At 40.6% G+C, this 22,482-nt stretch overlaps 1 protein-coding gene across 3 annotated transcripts in view; it reads left to right on the plus strand.

Moving 5' to 3' along the window:
- B3GLCT (beta 3-glucosyltransferase) overlaps positions 1-22,482 on the plus strand; it is a 120,633-nt gene that overhangs the window by 50,876 nt on the left and 47,275 nt on the right. For all 3 annotated transcript variants that reach the window (XM_015439125.4, XM_005585593.5, XM_065533132.1), the window contains exons 7-9: positions 10,404-10,540; positions 19,025-19,088; positions 22,212-22,331. In XM_015439125.4, coding sequence (XP_015294611.3) covers positions 10,404-10,540; positions 19,025-19,088; positions 22,212-22,331 — 321 coding nt within the window. The remainder of the gene's footprint in view (positions 1-10,403; positions 10,541-19,024; positions 19,089-22,211; positions 22,332-22,482) is intronic.

Here is a 22,482-nt window from a genome sequence, read left to right on the forward strand (position 1 = left end):
TCGTATTATCACCCAGGCCGGAGTGCAGTGGTGCAATCTCGGCTCACTGCAACCTCCACCTCCCAGGTTCAATCACTTCTTGTGCCTCAGCCTCCCAAGTAGCTGGGATTACAGTCATGCACCAGCACACATGAGTAATTTTTGTATTTTTAGTAAAGACGGGGTTTTGCCCTGTTGGCCAGTCTGGTCTTAAACTCCTGGTGTCAAGTGATCTGCCTGCCTCGGCCTCCCAAAGTGCTGGAATTACAGGCATGGAGCCACCACCTGGCCTAAATTTATTTTTAATAGAGATAATAGAGATAAATATTTAATAGAGATAATAGAGATAAAACACTTGTAAAAAGTAATTCAGAGGGACAGCCACCATTGCTGAGGCTTGAGTACTCAGGCAGTTTTACCCTCATAGTATAAACAAAGCCACCAGGAAGTTCAAATTGGGTAGAGCCCACTGCAGCCCAGCACGGCCTCTGCAGCCCAGCACGGCCTCTGCAGCCAGACTGCCTCTCTAGATTCCCTCCTCTCTGGGCAGGGCATCTCTGAAAAAAAGGCAGCAGCCCCAGTCAGGGGCTTAGAGATAAAACCTCCACCTCCCTGGGACAGAGAACCTGGGGGACGGAGCGGTTGTGGGTGCAGCTTCAGCAGACTTAAGTGTCCCTACCTGGCAGCTCTGAAGAGAGCAGCGGATCTCCCAGCACAGTGTTTGAGCTCCGATAAGGGACAGCCTCCCTCCTCAAGTGGGTCCCTGACCCCCTGTAGCCTGACTGGGAGACACCTCCCAGTAGGGGCCGACAGACAACTCATACAGGAGAGCTCTGGCTGGCATCTGGCAGGTGCCCGTCTGGGATGAAGCTTCCACAGGAAGGAACAGGCAGCAATGTTTGTGGTTCTGCAGCCTCCACCGGTGATATCCAGGCAAACAGGGTCTGGAGCGGATCTCCAGCAAACTCCAGCAGATCTGCAACAGGGGGACCAGACTGTTAGAAGGAAAACTAATAAACAGAAAGGAATAGTATCAGTATCGACAAAAAGGACGTCCACTCAGAGACCCCCTCTGAAGGTCAAAGACCAAAGGTAGATAAATCCATGAAGATGGGGAGAAACCAGTGCAAAATGGCTGAAAATCCCAAAAACTAGAAGACCTCTTCTCCTTCAAAGGATCACAACTCCTCAAGGGAACAAAACTGGATGGAGAATGAGTTTGACAAATTGACAGAAGTGGGCTTCTGAAGGTGGGTAATAAACTCCTCCAAGCTAAAGGAGCATGTTCTAACCCAATGCAAGGAAGCTAAGAGCCTTGAAAAAAGGTTAGATGAATTGCTAACTAGAATAACCAGTTTAGAGAAGAACATAAATGACCTGATGGAGCTGAAATACACAGCACAAGGACTTCGTGAAGCATACACAAGTACCAATAGCCGATTCGATCAAGTGGAAGAAAGGATATCAGAGATTGAAGATCAACTCAATGAAATAAAGCAAGAAGACAAGATTAGAGAAAAAAGACTGAAAAGAAATGAACGAAGCCTCCAAGAAATATGAGACTATGTGAAAAGACCAAATCTATGTTTGATTGTTGTACCTGAAAGTGATGGTGAGAATGGAACCAAGTTGGAAAACACTCTTCAGGATATTATCTGGGGCAATTCCCCAATCTAGCAAGGCAGGCCAACATTCAAATTCAGAAATACAGAGAACACCACAAAGATACTCCTCAAGAAGAACGACCCCAAGACACATAATCATCAGATTCACCAAAGTTAAAATGAAGGAAAAAATGTTAAGGGCAGCCAGAGGGAAAGTCGGGTTACCCACAAAGGGAAGCCCATCAGACTAACAGCGGATTTCTCGGCAGAAACCCTACAAGCCAGAAGAGAGTGGGGGCCAATATTCAACATTCTTAAAGAAAAGAATTTTCAACACAGAATTTTCATATCCAGCCAAACTAAGCTTCATAAGCAAAGAAATACAAATCCTTTACTGACAAAAGAAATGCTGAGAGATTTTGTCAGCACCAGGCCTGCCTTACAAGAGCTCCTAAAGGAAGCAATAAGCATGGAAAGGAACAACTGGTACCAGCCACTGCAAAAACATACCAAATTGTAAAGACCATCGACGCTGTGAAGAAACTGCATCAACTAAGGGGCAAAATAACCGGCTAGCATCAAAATGGCAGGATCAGATTTACAGATAACGATATAAACCTTAAATGTAAATGGGCTAAATGTCCCAATTAAAAGACACAGACTGGCAAATTGGATAAAGAGTCAAGACCCATTGGTGTGCTGTGTTTGGAATACCCATCTCATGTGCAAAGACACACATAGGCTCAAAATAAAGGGATGGAGGAAGATTTACCAAGAAAATGGAAGACCAAAACAACAGCAGGGGTTGCAATCCTAGTCTCTGATAAAACAGACTTTAAACCAACAAAGATCAAAAGAGACAAGGGCATTACATAATGGTAAAGGGATCAACGCAACAAGAAGAGCTAACTGTCCTAAATATATGCACCCAATACAGGAGCACCCAGATTCATAAAGAAAGTTCCTAGAGACCTACACAGAGACTTAGACTCCCACACAATAATACTGGGAGACTTTAACACCCCACTGTCAATATTAGACAGATCAACAAGACAGAAAATTGACAAGGATATCCAGGACCTGAACTCAGCTCTGGACCAAGCAGACCTAATAGACATCTACAGAACTCTCCACCCCAAATCAACAGAATATACATTCTTTTCAGCACCACATCACACTTATTCTAAAATCGACCACATAATTGGAAGTAAAACACTCCTCAGCAAATGGAAAAGAATGGAAATCATAATGAACAGTCTCTCAGACCACAGTGCAATCAAATTAGAACTCAGGACTAAGAAACTCAAAACCACACAACTACATGGAAACTGAGCAACCTGCTCCTGAATGACTACTGGGTAAATAACGAAATGAAAACAGAAATAAAGATGTTCTTTGAAACCAATGAGAACAAACACACAATGTATCAGAGTCTCTGGGACACATTTAAAGAAGTGTGTAGAGGGAAATCTATAGCACTAAATGCCCACAAGAGAAAGCAGGAAAGATCTAAAATCGACATTCTAACATCACAATGAAAAGAACTAGAGAAGCAAGAGCAAACAAATTCAAAAGCTAACAGAAGACAAGAAGTAACTAAGATCAGAGCAGAACTGAAGGAGATAGAGACATAAAAAAAAACACTTCAAAAAAAATCAATGAATCCAGGAGCTAGTTTTTTGAAAAGATTAACAAAATAGACTACTAGCCAGACTAATAAGAAAAGAGAGAAGAGTCAAATAGATGCAATAAAAAATGATAAAGGGGATATCACCACCAATCCCACAGAAATACAAACTACTATCAGAATACTATAAACAACTCTATGCAAATAAACTAGAAAATCTAAAAATAAATAAATAAATAAATTTCTGGACATATACAGCCTCCCACAACAATACAAGAAGAAGTCGAATCCCTGAATAGACCAATAACAAGTTCTGTAATTGAAGCAGTAATTAATAGCCTACCAAACAAAAAAAGTCCTGGACCAGACAGATTCACAGCCAGATTATACCAGAGTTACAAAGAGGAGCTGGTACCATTCCTTCTGAAACTATTCCAAACAATAGAAAACGAGGGAATCCTCCCTAACTCATTTTATGAGGCCAGCATCATCCCGATACCAAAACTGGTAGAGATACAACAACAAAAAAAGAAAATTTCAGGCCAATATCCGTGATGAACATCAATGGGAAGATCTTCAATGCTGGCAAACCGAATCCAGCAGTACATCAAAAAGCTTATCTACCACGATCAAGTCGGCTTTATCCCTGGGATGCAAGGCTGGTTCAACAAATGCAAATCAATAAATGTAATCCATCACATACACAGAACCACATGATTATCTCAATAGATGCAGAGAAGACCTTTGACAAAATTCAACAGCCCTTCCTGCTAAAAACTCTCAATAAACTAGGCATTGATGGAACATATCTCAAAATAATAAGAGCTATTTATGACAAACCCACAGCCATATCATACTGAATAGGCAAAAACTGGAAGCATTCCCTTTGAAAACTGCCCAAGACAAGGATGCCCTTCCTCACCACTCTTATTCAACATGCAATTGGAAGTTCTGGTGAGGGTGATCAGGCAAGAGAAAGAAAGGAAGGGTAGTCAATTAGGAAAAGAGGAAGTCAAATTGTATCTGTTTGCAGATGACATGATTGTATATTTAGAAAACCCCATCGTGGCCAGGCACGGGGGCTCACACCTGTAATCCCAGCACTTTGGGAGGCCGAGGCGGGCGGATCAGAAGGTCAGGAGTTTGAGACCAGCCTGACCAACATAGTGAAACCTCATCTCTACTAAAAATACAAAAAATAGCTGGGCGTGGTGGTGGGTGCCTGTAATCCCAGCTACTTGGGAGGCTGAGGCAGGAGAATCACTTGAAGCCAGGAGGAAGGTTGCAGTGAGCTGAGATCGCGCCACTGCACTCCCGCGCTGGTGACAGTGCAAAAACGCCATCTCAAAAAGAAAACCCCGTCATCTCAAAATCTCCTTAAGCTGATAAGCAACTTCAGCAAAGTCTCAGGATACAAAATCAATGTGCAAAAATCACAAGCATTCCTATACACCAGTAACAGAGAGCCAAATCATGAATGAACTCCCATTCACAATTGCTACAAAGAGAATAAAATACACAGAAATACAACTTACAAGGGATGTGAAGGGCCTCTTCAAGGAGGGCTGCAAACCACTGCTTAAGGAAATAAGAGAGGACACAAACAAATGGAAAAACATTCCATGCTCATGGATAGGAAGAATCAGTATTGTAAATATGGCCATACTGACCAAAGTAATTTATAGATTCCATGCTATCCTCATCAAGCTACCATTGACTTTCTTTACAGAATTGGAAAAAACTACTTTAAATTTCATATGGAACAAAAAAAGAGCCCACATAGCCAAGACAATCCTGGGCAAAAAGAACAAAGCTGGAGGCATCACGCTACCTGATTTCAAACTATACTACAAGGCTACAGTAACAAAACAGCATGGTACTGGTACCAAAACAGATATATAGGCTAATGGAATGGAACAGAGGCCTCAGAAATAACACCACACATTTACAACCATCCGATCTTTGGCAAACCTGACAAAAACAATAGGGAAAGGATTCCCTATTTAATAAATCATGGTGTTTTAAAAACTGGCTAGGCATATGCAGATAGCTGAAACTAGATCCCTTTCTTACACCTTATAAAAAAATTAAGATGGATTAAAGACTTAACATGAGACCTAAAACCATAAAAACTCTAGAAGAAAACCTAGGCAATACCATTCAGGCCACAGGCATGGGCAAAGACTTCATGACTAAAATACCAAAAACAATGGCAACAAAAGCCAAAATTGACAAATGGCATCTGATTAAAGAGCTTCTGCACAGCAAAGGAAACTATCATCAGAATGAACAGGCAACCTACAGAATGGGAGAAAATGTTTGTAATCTATCCACCTGACAAAGGGCTAATATCCAGAATCTACAAAGAATTTAAACAAATTTTCAAGAAAAACGCCATCAGAAAGTTGGCAAACTATATGAACAGGCACTTCTCAAAAGAAGACATTTATGCAGCCAACAAACATGAAAAAAAGCTCATCATCACTGGTTATTAGAGAAATGCAAATCAAAATTACAGTGAGATACCATGTCATGCCAGTTAGAATGGCGATCATTAAAAAGTCAGGAAACAACAGGTGCTGGAGAGGATGTGGAGAAGTAGGAATGCTTTTACACTGTTGATGGGAGTGTAAATTAGTTCAACCATTGTGGAAGACAGTGTGGCAATTCCTCGAGGACCTAGAACCAGAAATACCATTTGACCCAGCAATCCCATGATTGTATATACCCAAAGGATTATAAATCATTCTTCTATAAAGATACGTGCACACATATGTTTATTCCAACACTGTTCACAATAGCAAAGACTTGGAACCAACCCAAATGCTCATCAATGATAGACTGGATAAAGAAAATGTGGCACATACACACCATGGAATACTATGCAGCCATCAAAAAGGATGAGTTCATGTCCTTTGCAGTGCCATGGATGAAGCTGGAACATCATTCTCAGCAAACTAACACAAGAACAGAAAACCAAACACTGCATGTTCTCACGTATCAGTGAGAGTTAATCAATGAGAACACATGGATACAGGGAGGGGAACATCACACACTGGGCCTTATGGGCGGTGGGTGGCTTGGGGAGGGATAGCATTTGGAGAAATACCTAGTGTAGATGACGGGTTGATGGGTGCAGCAAACCACCATGGCACACGTATACCTATGTAACAAAACTGTACGTTCTGTACATGTACCCCAGAACTTAAAGCATAATTTGAAAAAAGAAAAAAACCAGTAATTCTAAGATACTCGTGGAACACTGAGTTATTCTTTTAAGGTTTTTCTTGATTATAATTGTCCTTCTAATGAAATCTTTAAGGAAGTCATTAAGATTAGGGGAGTGGTTCTATGTATAGATTCTATAATAATTTTTTAAAGGTAGTTTACAGTATAACCCACACAAAAATACTGAAAATCATATACTATATAATAGCTGAACACTGCAATTAGGAGATAAAACAGCAACATGTTTTCCATAAGATGTTTGGAACCAAAGGTTTTAATTGTGGAAGGTTTTAATAGTGAAAGATTTGTAAGACAGTTTTCAAAATACACTGAGATGTTTATTTTCTTTATACAAGCTTATTGGCATGGTATGTAAAATACAGTGATTTTCATATTGGTTAAGGTTTAGTCACTTGATAAAGAGCTATATTATAGATTTTTTTTAAAGGTGCTGAATTTTTAATCTCAAGCTGAGGTGGTTTGTCTTGGTTGTTACAGGGTATTCTTCTTACCCAGTAATGATTTAATATACCCATAGGCAAAGTATCAAGAAGAAAGTCGTCATATGGATCTGTGAATCTAAATGCAGTTTTAATGTTAGATTTAAAAATTAACAGCTGTCACATATGTGCAGTTATGATCTGTTGATAAACTGAGGAAAAGTAGGACTCTGGGAGTTATTTGCAATACAACCACAAGCAGAATAAGGCTCTTAAGAAATACCTAAGAGTACTCATGCATGGTGTCTTCTTGATTTTACATACTGATAAATTAATAGAGAGTGAGGTGGTCTTGGTTGGGTAAGAGAGAAAATATACACAACTTTTAGAACTTAGGGTACTTGATCCATATTTATGCTCTAGTTTCTTCAATAGAGGAGAGTTGCTTTTTAAATCTCTCCTGGACTTGCTATGTTCATTTGACAAAAAGTTACTGCACATCTGTTACATGTTAGGTGAACTGGAGATACAGCAGTGAACAAAATGGACAGCATCCCTGCCCACAAGGAGGTGTGTTCTTGTTTCAGGGCAGATAAGCAATAGAGAAAAATGCAAATATATAATATGTCGGATGGTAACAAGTGCCATGGAGAAGAATAAAGCAGAATAAGGGAGTAAGGGATGTATTGGGAATGGGCTTACCTGTCTATATAGGGTGTTTAAGGAATACCTCACTCATCAGGTCACATTGGAACAGAGTAAAGGAATTGAGGGAGTCAGCCATGTACTCTCTTATGTCAAGCTGCCTGCTTCATACCTCTGCTTATCTAATAGGAACCAAAAACTCGACATGTTCAAAGCTGAACTCTCAATGCCTTTCTAAACCTCTTCCATCTTCAGTCTTCCTCGTCCAGAAATGCATCGCTGTCACTGTCTATCCAGTTGCTCATATTAAAAGCCTAAGACTTGAGATTGGTTCTTCTTTTTTTCTTCAACTTCATGTTGGCATGACCAGCTGGTTCTACTTCCAAAATATATCTCCTGTCCATCTTCTCTTCATATTTAATACTACTACGCTGTTTCAGGCTATCGTCATCTCTTGCCTTGACCATTATTAGAGCCTCCTGTTTCAGTAGTTTCCCATTCCACCTAAGATATTTTTGCTGGGTATAGCATTCTGGGTTGGGAGCAATTTTCTTCTGTTACTGTACAAATGCTCTACCATTGTCTTTCCCCTCTTATCATTTCTGTTGAAAACTCAGCTGTATATCTTGTTTCTGTTTATTTAAAAAAAAAAAACAAAAAACAAAAAACATGTATGCCCTCTCCCCTCCATGACTTCCCCTGCCGCCAGCTGCTTTTAGGATATTATCTATCTTTAGTTTTCAACAGTGTTACCGTTATGTGCCTATGTGTGATTTTCTTTGTATTTGTTCTCACTGGAGTTTACAGAGCTTCTTGAGTGTACAACTTGATAATTTTAGTTAGTTTTGGAAAATTCTAAGCCTGTATTCTTTAAATATTCCTTCAGTCCCATTCTGTCTCTCCTTAGTTTCTAATGTCATACATTTTAGCCATTTTCCTTGTGTCCCATGTTGCCATAGCTCTTTTCTTCCCTTTTTTTTTTTCTTGTATCAGTCTGGATATTTTTTACTGGACTTGGTTTCCAGACTGTTAATCTTCTCAGCTATTGTGTGTAATATTTTTTTGAGTTACTAACTTCAGTTCTTGCGTTAAGTTTTAGATTTTTCATTTGGCCCTTGTTTATAAATTCCAGTTCTTTGGTGCAATTTTAAAAATCTTTTTATCCTTAAAGGACACATTAACCATATCTTTTTAAAAGTCTTATTTGATAACTGCAACATCTGCTTTATCTGTGCATCTCTTTCTGTTTTTCACTTTTCTTGTTTCTGGTTTGGTCTTGTTTCTTGCTCTGCCGGGTAAGTTTTAACTAAATCTCAGATGTTTTATGTGAAAAATTAAGAAGGCTATGGATGATAGGAATTCCTATAGAAGGATTTAATCTTCTGGGTTGTAGATGTTGTTTGGGTAGGTCTATTTACAGACTGCCCATACTCCAGAGCCCTTTTGTCCTGGCAATCTGAACTCCAGCCTTGGTTTCCCAGCACTACAGTACTGCTAAAGGCTTTGCTCAGCTTTTAGCCTCTCCACTGCTGCTTTCCGCTTGGTTCATTTTTTTTCCTTGGTTTTTGTGCAGCTTAGGTCATTGACGGAAACTTGCATGCAGCATCTTGAGACCCCCTTACATCTCTTCTCTTTCAAGGTCTCCAGCTCCAGACTCTACCTTTCAGTCCAGCGAGGCTGCAAAAGCTCCCAGCTGCTGCTTTTAGCTGTGTGCTATTTGCAGCTCCAGGAATCAGCAAATTCCTTGAGGAAAGGAGAAGGCCAATATGGGGCTCCCATGGATGGCCTTTCTAATTCTGGGATCTTAGTCCTTTATGTCCTATCTGCCTTTGTTGTTTTCTAATGGCTTCAATCGTTTGCTTTATGTAATTTCTCCAGCTTTTATACCTGTTAGAGTAGATGTGATCCAGATTATTCTATTGTGGTCAGAAGTGGAAGTCTTTCATTACACTTCAATAAAGTCTGTGCTCCTTTCCTCTGGCACATAAAACTCACCCTGGTCAGCCTTTTGCCTGTCTCTTTTGTACCTTACTCCCACATCCAGTAGCTCCAGCCACACGGGATTTCTTTTTTCATTGACTGTATCAAACTTTTTCCCACCTCAGGGATTTTGCATTAAGTCCTTTGACGGCTCTTCCTCAGATTTTTGCATAGAGCTTGCTCTTTGATATTATTTCATCTCAGTTCGCTACTGAGGATGAACAAAATGCTAGTCATCATTATATGACTAACAGATTTTTGCATAGATCCAGCTCCTTGATATTATTGCATCTCAGTTTGTTACATCCTAAGAGATTTCCCTCTCTTTCAGGGCAGCTCCTAGTCACCCTGATGTATTTTCATCAAAGCACATTTCAATCACTACCTGGTTATTTTATTTACTTTTTAAATTTCCATTTCTCCACTGTAGGGTAAGTTATGTTTCTGCCTGGTGTGTGGTAGATTCTCAATAAAAATCTTTTGAATGAATGAGTAAATAAATAGATAATCACTGATTCTGAAAGGAATTTTTCAAATCATTCTTTCAAAACCTCAGTAGGGCATAAGGGCATACTATTTTCTTCGCCCTAATAGTCTTTTTATGTGGAATATTCTACAAAATACCACTTTTATACATTTATGGTATAATGATGACTAATACCTTGTTCATCTTGATGATGAGATCTTGAACTACTTTTTGTATACAAAGCTTATGTTATATTCATTATCATACTAGTGTTAATTATATTTTTGTTCACATTCTCTAGAAATATTTAATCTGTGCTAATAACTCTTTATCACCCAAAATATTTAATTATCTAAAACCAATAGTACAACTTTCTATTGGTCTTACATGAAATGGTTGTTTTTAAAGTGACATGTTATATCTTTATTTAACAGGAATGGTTTTTGGGAAAAGCATTACATGATGAAGAATCTACAATAATTCACCATTATGCCTTTTCTGAGAATCCTACAGTTTTTAAGTATCCAGACTTTGCTGCAGGCTGGGCCTTAAGTATTCCACTTGTAAACAAGTAAGAATTTATTGGACTTTTTTCAGGGAGGTGGGAAGGGTGTACATCAACTTTTAATTTCTTTGAGTACAGTAACTGATGGCTCTCAGGATCTCAAATGAGTTTTTCAGCCAGAGGCAGTGTGTGGTGAGACCTGGAAAAGGAGCCACGTGCCTGAGGGTTTTTGCTTCAGCACTGTCATTTACTAGACCCTTCAGACAAATCATTCAACCTCTCTGTATATTCTTCTTACTCATCCACAAAATAATAAGCTGTGAGACTAAGGGAGAAGACAGAAGTGCTCTGAGAACCATGCACATGGAAGCATCATTACTATTGTTAAGAGATGTACTTAGCTATAGGTGTAACTTCTCTCACCCGTAAGAAAATGAAGCAGTAACATGCTGGGGTTGAGAGTTGATGACTCATTAGGTGCATGGGTGTGCATACTGAAACACGGGCCAGGCAGGAGGACAGCTAGCTAGTGGAAGGTACTATAGGTAATCATAGCTAGCCATTTGTGTGTATAATCACAGTGGTGCTCTGTTAGATGTGGAAAGTGAAGATGGTTAAATTGTAATTCAGGAGAAATACGGTTGTTGACAAGCCCTTCAGATTATTAAATGTTTTTGTTCTTTAGGGAATAGAGAGTTGATAAAGCAGTTGTGACTTTTTTATCTTCAGAGATTAAAGAGTTTCTGTCATTAAGTGTCCTGTCTCTAGGATTTGGGGTCTTCAAAATCTTATTAGCCCATTGTAGATATATAGGATAGTACATACCTTGTCATTCCTAGCTGGACAAAACTTCTTGACTACTCCTTTCACATTTGAAAGTTCTCTACAGTGTGATACCCTCCTTTCCAGTGTAGAATCCAAACAACAAAACAAAACCCCTGTGTTTCCTACCCTTCCTTGCCACTAGGAAGCAGCCATATGTTGTAGGTTCCATCAGGTAGATGTGTTCTGTACAATTATTTTTGGGAACTGAATTGTGTGGGGAAGGAGACAAAGCATGGGGGACCATTTGAATTGAGACTGGTAGCAGAGGAAGAGTCAGTTGCGGTTGACAGCAGCTTCCTGATGATGGCAGAGTCTGAAGTTCCTATGCTGCTTATTTCTTCGCTACAAATCTGGGGGTTCTTGGAATCTTAGCTTACAGTCTGTTTAATCAGACTTTCCAGTAATTCCATGAGCCATCTATATGCTTTAATGAATTTACATTATGCTTTAACTAGCCAGAGTGGATTATTTTTGTTTGTTTGTTTCCAGTTAAGATCCTTGCCGGGCGCGGTGGCTCACGCCTGTAATCCCGGCACTCTGGGAGGCTGAGGCGGGCGGATCACGGGGTCAGGAGATCGAGACCATCCTGGCTAACACAGTGAAACCCCGTCTCTACTAAAAAAAATACAAAAAATTAGCCAGGCGTGGTGGCGGGCTCCTGTATGTAGTCCCAGCTACTCGGGAGGCTGAGGCGGAGAATGGCGTGAACCCGGGAGGCAGAGCTTGCAGTGAGCCGAGACCGCGCCACTGCACTCCAGCCTGGGCGACAGAGCAAGACTCTGTCTCAAAAAAAAAAAAAAAAAAAAAAAAAGGATCCTTGACTTACACACTCCGTCCTGGGACTGCCAGGCAAGGATGCCTTTCTCCCGTCCCCTACCAAGCATGCCTAACAGCATCTGCACAGCCTCCCTCCCTTCATTCTTAGAAGGGTCAAGGAGGAAGGGGAGTGAAGACAAGAAGAAGTGGTCGTTCCTTTCTCACCATCTGCTGGTCTGCCTGGTTCTGTGCTCTGCAGGGGAGAGGGGAATATGTTCTGCCCTTCAGCAGCCTCGGGTCGTGTTTCTTCTCAAATTAAGTACACTTTGGTTTGCTACAGCTTGAGCACCGGCAGTTCCCAGGACACTCTTTTCCTGCAGTGTCCAGCAGCCTTATGTTTGGGGCCAGTTTAGCCACCTTTGTTGAGTCTGGACTCTTAATGCCTAGAAGCTGTGACCTGCACTTTGTAGGCTGAGCCACTGTTCCTTCTCCCTTCCTCAAGTATTCTTGTCATCCTCGGCCACAGGAGGCTTCCTCTAGCCTTCCTCATTTGGTCTCTGCTTAGTTTTATGGTATGGAAAGATTTGGTCTGACCTCTCCTTGGGAGAAGTCCCACATGGTAGTGATTTTTTCTGACTTGGGACTTATAACCTCTGTGTAAGCCTGTTTCTCTCCCATTTCCCATATAGTACGAAGTCCCTTGAGAGAGGAACAAACACAGCTATTGCCTGCCCTGTGAAGTGCTGTAACTGCAGCAGGTGCTTCTTCCTTCAGGGCTAAAGAGGAAACTAGTGGACCCAGGAAGAGCTATATGGCAAGCAGAGGGTCTAATCATTTCCTTGAAGCTAGTATAGCTCTTTTCTTCATCACTGCCTTCTGATCCAGGAGGCCTCTTATCCTGATGGCAAATCCTTATAGTCTAGAGTTTTACCTTCCTTCTTCCCATCACAATTTCCTATCTTCCTTTAGCAAGACTTTATTGGAGACCTCTTGATGCTGAATTCAATTCAGTTTTTGTTGAATTAGGTGTTAGAAGTAACTATTTATTCTTGCTTCCTTTGACTTACTGTCTTAACCAGGTGTGGGTTGATGGAAGTGATCCTGTTTGAACACATTTTTGACTCCTAGCATCCCTATATAGGGCAGTTCAACCTAACTCTTATTGGCTGACATGCTGGTGTTAAGTTTAACCTGTTCTAGAAAACCTCTGCCCTCTGCTTCACTGCCCATCAGGTGTAGCGGCACCCAGAGCACTGGCAGGCTTTGTTGGCTCTGGCTAGCGCTCACCTCATTACTGTCTCATGCTCACCACATGACTAGCTTCCAGGGGTTCGTGAACCAGGGTTGCAGGTTGTGCACTAGCCGAGATGTTAGCCTTGTTAAGGGGTGACTTTATGTTCTGGATTATCTGGCATTTTGCAAGGTAGTCCCACAGGAGACCACAGGTCCATGATTCCCTTCCTTGTTGTGTCTGTGAGATCATTGAACCCATCTGTTGACAAGGGAAGGTAGCCAGTGCCCAACTTCCATAGGGGTTTCACATCTCCCTTTCTGGTCAAGTTTAACCATATTTAGGAGAGAGAACTGAGGGCCACGTCACTGCAGCAGGGTGTGTAGGCATTTTAGTCTGTTTGGGCTGCTATAAGAAAATGCCGTAAACCAGGGAGCTTATAAACAACAGCAGTTTATTATAGTTCTGGAGGCTGAAAGTCCAAGATCAAGGCGCTGGCAGATTCAGCGTCTGGTGAGTGCCAGCATTCTGGTTCCTTTCCTTCTTGCTGTGTCCCCTCATCTGGGAGAAGGGTTGAGGGGTCTTTTTTTTATAAGGGCGCAGTCCCATTCATGAGAGTTCCCTCCCCATGGCCTCTTCACCTCCCAAAGGCCCTGCCTCCTAGTAACATCACCTTGAGGGGTAGGACTTCAGCCTATGAATTTGAGAGGGGACACAAACATTCAGACCATAGTAATAGGAACTGTGACTAAGGGAGTTAAAGCCAAGAGGTTAATCTTTTCCACAAAGCTCAGGAAATTCCCAGCACTTCCCCCGTGACTCCAGTATGATAGTGGAGTGAGGCACCAGATAACCTTCTGCATGCTGAATAGTGACCAACAAACTGTAGAATGTGTATGGTTCATTGATATCCATGGTCTTCTCCCAACCTCCTCTCCCTTTCCCCTGCCAGGAAAGACAAAGCAAAATAAATATGCAGACTCTACCATAGTGCCATATTTAAAATTCTAGTTATCTTAGATCATATTTCCTTTCCCCCTGATGCTGACAGGTAATCAAGCAAATAAAATGATATAACCCATCTGGCATAACAACTATCTTGTGGTCAAGATATATTTTTAAATGGCTTTTCTAGTGGGGATTCTTATTTATTTTTCAAGAAATTGGTATTATACTCAGGACTAGAAGGATAAAGTATCCATTAGCCCCATCAGCTGCAACATTGGATCTTCCTAGTTGTTTTTTTCCCAGTTTTTCCCTAATGTGCTGACTTTATTTCTTCCTATTATTGGCAGCTATATCAATTAGCATGCTTTTGGATGCAAGTAATAGGAAGCAACTGAAACTGGATTAAGGAAATACTTTGGCTGTAATTGGGGTGAGTGAGGTCTGTGGTTGGTTGATCCGGCAGTTTATCGATATCACTGAGGACCCACACTTTCTCTGTCCCTCTATCCTATAGTACACAGAATCCATTTATCCTAAATGTGGTTCCTCTTGTGGTTTCAAGACAATAAGGGCTACGTATTTCCTGTTTGTATCCAATAGTAGACAGCCTGTTCCCGACCATGAATGGTAAGTGCTTAATCCTCAGTCTGGTTGGGCCAACTGCATATGTGTTCTAATCTCCGGACTGTTAACAGTTGCCTGGGAATTTCATTGATTATTAGAATTATTGGAATTTTCAGTTCTAATCCCCAGAGTATTAACAGTTGCCAGGGAATTTCATTGCTTATTCTGGCTGGCCCAGAGTAATCAGTCTCTGACTCTGGAGCCTGTATAATTGTTGGGCTTAATATTAATCAAAACCAGAATTTGTTTAGGAAGAATGAAGGGGAAACTATTTACATGGACAACCAACAGGGCCAGTCCAGGAATGCTGATTCCCTTTGTGTCCTTTCCTTGACTTTATGGCCCACATTGTAGGTAACGTAACAACTTACAGTTACTTAAGTATTTCTTCTGCCCTAGTCTCCAGCACAACTGGTTACCTAAAGATATTTCATGAGGCACGCTTTCTTAGACTATTTCCCACTGAAATTTTATTTGGCCTAACAATTCCACATCAGTGAGTTTTGAGTTCACACTGCCTAATATTTCCTGGCAATCCATCCATTTGATCAATTAAAACAAATTGATTTTGAAGTCATGTGGCATGAGTCCAAATCCCAAAGTTACCTTGATACAGTTTATTTATGAATAAATATTTTCCTTTTTGGAGAAATTTTCATTAACTTCCAATAGGATGATTCCTTCAAAAATCATCTTATTAAAAAAATCGTTACAGGACACTATTTCTGGTTTTCGCCATTGTTTTTCCACCAGCAAACCTTATCGAGATTTCCTTCAGCAGGTTGCTCTGTTGACTGATTGACAAGTGGGATTGAAAAAGCCAGCTAGGTATTGAGTTGAAAGGGCCCTCGTTCATTTGCACGTCTGTAGCCTAGGTGGTTGTGTTGTTAGAACTGTGCCATTGGGGGCATGACTTAACTTATTTATTTATATTTTTTTTGAGACAGAGTCTTGCTCTGTCACCCAGGCTGGAGTGCAGTGGCACGATCTTGGCTCACTGCAAGCTCCACCTCCTAGGTTCACGCCAGTCTCCTGCCTCAGCCTCCCGAGTAGCTGGGACTGCAGGCTCCCGCCACCATGCCCGGCTAATTTTTTGTATTTTTAGTAGAGATGGGGTTTCACCGTGTTAGCCAGGATGGTCTCGATCTCCTGACCTCGTGATCCACTTGCCTTGACCTCCCAAAGTGCTGAGATTACAGGCATGAGCCACCACACCCGGCCCAATAACTTCTAAAAATTGGGAAAGCTAAAACTTCATATTTGCCAGGAACTGAATATTTAATGAGGAAACATTTCATCTAAGTAACTGGAATTTCTGGCTTTCATTGGTTTTTTGGTATTGTTGGTTACTGAAACTAGCATTGGAAAAACCCTGCTTCATATCTTGCTTGATAGAAAAACGAAATCCAGTTAGCACTATTAGGTATTGCCATTTAAGTTAGTTGGTCACCCTGCACACTCTTAGAACTTGAACTTGTTTGCAAGGTGACTGGGTGACTGACATAGGCCTGAGGTGGCACATGAGGCTAACTCTTCCGCCAGAAGTCTATGATATTTACATAAATATGACTTGGTTATGGTACACTCTGTGGACTGCAAGAGATTGCCACTGAAAGATAGCCCATGTACATTTTCATTAGTCCTCTTATCAGTCCTTTTCTGTCTCAGGAATTCTTTTTTTTTTTTTTTTTTTTTTTTTTTAGCGATGGAGGCTTGTTCTGTTGCCCAGGATGGAGTGCAGTGGCACAATCCCGGCTCACTGCAACCTCAGCTTCCCGGGTTCAAGCAATTCTCCTGCCTCAGCCTCCCAAGTAGCTGGGATTACAGGTGTGCAACACCATGCTCGACTAATTTTTGTATATTTAGTAGAGATGGGGTTTCACCATGCTGGCCAGGCAGGTCTTGAACTCCTGACCTCAGGTGATCTACCCGCCTCGGCCTCCCAAAGTGCCAGGATTACAGGCATGAGCCACCACACCTGGCCCTGTCTCAGAAATTCTATCAGTGGTTTTCACTTTTTCCCCTTCTGAGGTTTCCCTCAAAGAAAAAGAATTTTCAAGGATTGAATGAGAAACTTGAAAAGCCAAAAAGATGGAGAGCATGTTTAAGGTAACAGTACTAAGGTGTTTATTGACGGTTGTGAAGGGGCCTATGAAACACGGCCATCTGACAGTGGAGGTCACATGCTTCTTGTATTCTGATCACAACTTGGTGTTCCTCGCCTGTGGCAATAAGCCCGGGTATGACTTTTCTGTCTTTGGAGCCTGAATGAAGTGAAGACTTACTCTTTGTGGTCTAATTAGATTTTGAAGGCATGTGGCATGAGTCCAAATCCCAAAGTTAGCTTGGTACAGTTTATCTATGAAAACTTGCTCCAACTGAGAAGAATTCATATTGGACAAGATCTCACTTGCCAGGGCAGACATTTTTTCTCTAAGTATATATTTGGAGTGTATCTGAGGATGTAGACTCTCAGTCCACCCCACTTACACTCACAGATCTGTGGGCGAGTATTGAGCAGGAATGTGACAGATATTATATGGGGCTTCTTTTGGTGCTACCTGCTACTAAGCTATGTTAGTATCAGCTGTGAGACAAATACTTTGTAATGAAGCACATTTATCCTGTGTCTGCTTTCTGTCTTCTTCTAATCAGAGAATCAGAGGTGAATTTTTATAGAAATCTTTCGTGGCCGAACCAGAAAGATGTAATTAAAAACAGTTGGAAAAAAAATTGAAATTTATTGCTATTTTTCCTTTTTCTTTTAAAATTTTTCTTTCTTTTTTTTTTTTTTTTTTTTTCTTTTCTTTTTGAGACAAGGTCTCTGTTGCTCAGGCTGGAGTGTGATCATGGTTCACTGCAGCCTTCAACTACTAGGCTCAAGCGATCCTCCCACCGCAGCCTTCTGAGTAACTAGGACTACAGATGCACCATGCTTGACTAATTAAAAAAAATTTTTTTTAATTTTGTTTTAAATTTTATGTTAAACTTATGTTGCCCAGGATGGGCTCTAACTCCTAGCCTCAAGCAGTCCTCCTGCCTTTGCCTCCCAAAGTGCTGGGTTTATAGGTATGAGCTACTGTGCCCAACCTACTTCCTTTTTAAAATCACTATTATTTCTTTGTAGTGAAATTATGTATGAGGAGGTTTGTAATTTAAACTAATAGTCTAGTCTTCAGCTCTATAAGTAAATACAAAACCATATGGTATTTTGGTGATTTGGGTAAGTATTCCTCCCTCGTTAGCTTTGAATCAAATATGTTGTCTAGTTCATTCAGGGAGCTCACTGAGTGCTCATTGTGGTCTGGTACGGTGGGCAGTGCTGGCAAGACAGAGAAGAAAGTATAACACAGAGAGAGCTATGTATACACCAGATTTTAATGCATGTGATAAAGCTGATAGGTCTGTGCTTTGTACTCTGGCAGTCAAGGAAGTTTCCATTTACTCTGGTGGGCAAATCTGGGTAAGTTTTACAGAGAAGGTACCCATGAGTTTTGTGTTTACAAGTTTGCTCGGTAAAGGTTGGGAACAGACAGTCTAGGCAGATGTCCAGCAGGAGAGAACAATGGGGAGGCGTGTGCACTGGGTGTAGCAAGTGGGTGCTGTGATGCTAGAGATGGCTGGGAATGGTAGGAGCCTGGAGACTGGCTCCGGAGTTTGGGGCTTTATTCTCTATGGGAAAGGAGCCATTGAAAATGTTTAAACAAGACAATGACTTGCAATAAAAGTGTTATTCTTCCCCAAAACCACATGCTTTTCCCCCATGAAACCCAGCAAGATTCATTAAAGTAAGAAACAAAAAGTGGCCGTGTCTGTTTCTCAAGCACAATTTATTTTCCCTTTCCTTTTTCTTTCTCTGTATTATTTAGTGTAAAGATTATCAGGAGTCAACAAAGCTCGTGACTTTTTCCCCCAAGGCATTGTATTGTATCGTACGTTATTTGGCAGATGTTGGAATAATGAATGCTACTTTCCTTGCGTTCATTTATTGGTCAGCCAACCGTTGCATTTTCCACAGTTCTTTCCCTCAAGGAAATTAAACTGTTATTTTTATCTTTAAATCTGTATGTTTATCTGTTTTCAAACACTAGAAAGTCTCAAGAATGTGTTAGTCTTATTTGACACTTCTTTTGGTTAAAAAAAATCAAATTGTCTCTATTTTCTAGGCTTACCAAGAGACTAAAGAGTGAATCCCTGAAATCCGACTTTACAATAGATTTAAAACATGAGGTATGTCATGTTTCGTTTGATTAAAAGTCCTAGTAATCAAGAATTCACGTCCTTCGATGTAAAAGGTGTTTTGCATTCCCTAATCGTGTAGTTCCCCACCCACATCTACTCCCCACAGAGATAATTTCACAACACTCCAGTGAATTAGTTGCTTGTATTTTAAGCTCATTTCAGTTATGTAGGTGAAGACAGAACAGTGAAAAAGGTTGCATCTTGTGATTCATGATTCTTTACTTTTAAGCTAGATGGATGGGTCCAGAGGTAGATTTCTAAAAACATGCAAAAATGGCATTAGAAGTACTCTGCTCTTACATGGTGCTTCGGTTGTACATATGCCAGTATGGATTAAATGATCATGCCCCCCCACGCCCAATTCATACCTTGAAACCTGAGCGCCAGTGAAATGGTCTTTGGAAGTAGACCTGTGGGAGGTGACAGGGGCATGAGAGTGGAGCCCTCATGAATGGGATTGGCACTTTTATAAAAGAGGCCCCAGGGAGCTTCCTTGCCCTTTCTGCCATGTAAGGACACAGCTAGAAGGTGCCATCCATGAACCAGGAAGCAGGCCCTCACCACTGAATCTGCCAGTCCCTTGATCTTAGACTTCCCAGCCCCTAGAACTGTGAGAAATAAATTTATCATTTAGACGCCACTCAGTCTATGGACATTCCTTTTCCCCCCACCCTCCAGTTTGAAAATCTTTAGCTTTAAACCAGATGGCAAATTTACCTTGATGTTGATTGTAATTACTGATGTATTTGATTTCTATCACTTTATTTTTTGCCCCTCTCCTTATTTTCTATTTTTCTTTTCTTTTCTTTTTTTTTTTTTTTTTTTTTTTTTTTTTTTTGAGACGGAGTCTCGCTCTGTCACCCAGGCTGGAGTGCAGTGGCGCCATCTCAGCTCACTGCAACCTCCTCCTCCTGGGTTCAAGCAGTTCTCTGCCTCAGCCTCCTGAGTAACTGGGATTACAGGCGCCTGCCACCACGCCCGGCTAATTTCTTTTTGTATTTTTAGTAGAGACAGGGTTTCACCATCTTAGCCAGGCTGGTCTTGAACTCCTGACCTCGTAATCTGCCCACCTCGGCCTCCCAAAGTGCTGGGATTACAGGAGTGAGCCACCATGTCCAGCCCCTCTACTTTTCTATTTTAAAGTTCCTTGTCTTCTTATTTATTTATTTATTTATTAGTCCATATTTTTTCTTGTCTGCTATTTTAGAAGTTCAATCTGTCTGTACTTTACTGGTTATTTTAAATATTTTAACATGCATTCTTAACCTAACAATGGTTTATTAATTAACAGCCAGAAAATTTGAGGGCCTTAGGATACTTTAACTCTGATTATCCCACTCCCAACTTATATGCAATTGTTATTCAATGTATTTGTCCCTTTTTCTTTTTACCCTGGAAACTTAGATATTATCATTATTTTATGCAGTTAACATTGGTATTAACTCGTCATATATTTGCCATTGTTTTTGCTTATCATTCCATCTTGTGTCTTGGGCCTTCCGATTGAATCATTTTTATTCCTCCTGAAGTGTATCCTTTAGAATTTCTTTTAGTGAGGTGGTAAATTCTCTCAATATTTTTTCTTTAACAATATTTATTTCAACTTTGTTTTTGAAGCATACTTACATCATGTAGATGATTCTAGGTTGCCAGTCATTTTCTGTCATCACAAGTTTTATTGAATTCTTTTTCTTTCTTTTTTTTTTTTTTTTTTTTTCTGCGATAGAGTCTCTCTTATTCTGTCACCCAGGCTGGAGTGCAGTGGTGTGATCTCAGTTCACTGCAACCTCCGTCTCCTGAGTTCAAGCAATTCTTCCACCTCGGACTCCTGAGTAACTGGGTCTACGGGTGTGCACCACCACGACCAGCTAATTTTTGTATTTTTAAGTAAAGATGGGGTTTCACCATATTGGACAGGCTGGTCTCAAACTCCTGACCTGACTCCAGGATCAGGCCTCCCAAAGTGCTGGGATTACAGGTGTCAGCCACCACACCCAGCCTCAGTTATTTTTCAAATGTGCTTGTTTTGTGTAATCTTTTCAAAATAATCTTTTCTCGTGTTTTAAAGTTTTTCTTTATAAAAATATATTAAGCATAGTAATTTTATAATCTGTTTGATAATTCTGATATCTGAAGTTTTTTGAGTCTGATTAAATTATGTCTGCTGGCTCTTGTTCATTATCTTATTTCTTTTTTGTGTGTGATTTTTGTTTTTTTCCTCTGAGTGATTGTTCTGTAAGCACCCTTGTTCCTTTAGAAAAATCCCCTGAGCCTTCTATTAAGGTTGTGGTTCCTTAGTAAGGATTTACATTAGCTTCTGCCTGTTGCTAATGAGTTATACTGACTTGAGATAATTTAGATGATCAGTTTGACGTGTTTTGGGACCTCATAGTGGCACAATTTGAGGAGGCCTGGCTTTTGGTTACAAAATCTAAGAGGAGATTTAGCGATGATTCTTTTCCCTCCGTTTAGACCCGTGGTCCTAGCTTTATGTATGGGATTGCTGTTAGTCACACCCCACCTTGGGTGGGTCATAGCCTTCAGTCTCTTCACTCCTATCAGAAACTCAGCCTTGCCAGAGGTCAGCTGATACCTACTAGGGAAAACTACCCTTGGTGCCCTTTTTTCCCCAGGAAAACAAAACTTTCCCATTTTTGTTCTCACAGATTCCACATTTTTGTGTCAACTTAGCAATACATTTAAATATTTAAGGGCATTTTACCCAGCATTTTTAGATGTTTTAAGCAAGCTGAGTATTCGGGGTATGTAATTACCATACTAAGGAAACTGGAGCCGTAATAATATTTTCTTACATCTCTCTGTGATGTTGTAGAATGTGTTCTTTCCTAAAACCGCATACCTTGGAATTTTTTGGCGGTCAGAATATTGATTCGTAGTTAATTGCTTATTGTTAGTAATAGAATACATTTATTCACATGGAATTGTCATTTTTTTAAGTTTAAAAAGTCCCGTTGAATGCTGACAAATTGATATGGTTCAACCTACTCTCTATGGAAGGTGTCTTCTGCTTTCCCTTGAGATCTTTTGTCCCTTCTTTTACTTGTGTTGACTGAGTTCTTTCGTCACTGCCTGTCTCCTGTCTTGCGGCAGATTGCCCTCTACATCTGGGACAAAGGCGGAGGACCTCCCCTGACCCCAGTGCCTGAGTTTTGTACAGATGACGTGGACTTCTACTGTGCTACCACGTTCCATTCTTTTCTACCACTTTGTGTAAGTAACAGAAGAAAAACTTCTTTGAATATCAAAGGAAAAATTTAGATGCTGTGCATAATGTCATCCTAGCACTTTAAAATAAATTTTAGATTCAGGGCATTCATGTGCAAGTTTGTTACAAGGGTATGTTGCGTGATGCTAAGGTTTG

The sequence above is a fragment of the Macaca fascicularis genome, chromosome 17 (assembly GCF_037993035.2).
Source record: "Macaca fascicularis isolate 582-1 chromosome 17, T2T-MFA8v1.1".
Lineage (NCBI taxonomy): Eukaryota > Metazoa > Chordata > Mammalia > Primates > Cercopithecidae > Macaca > Macaca fascicularis.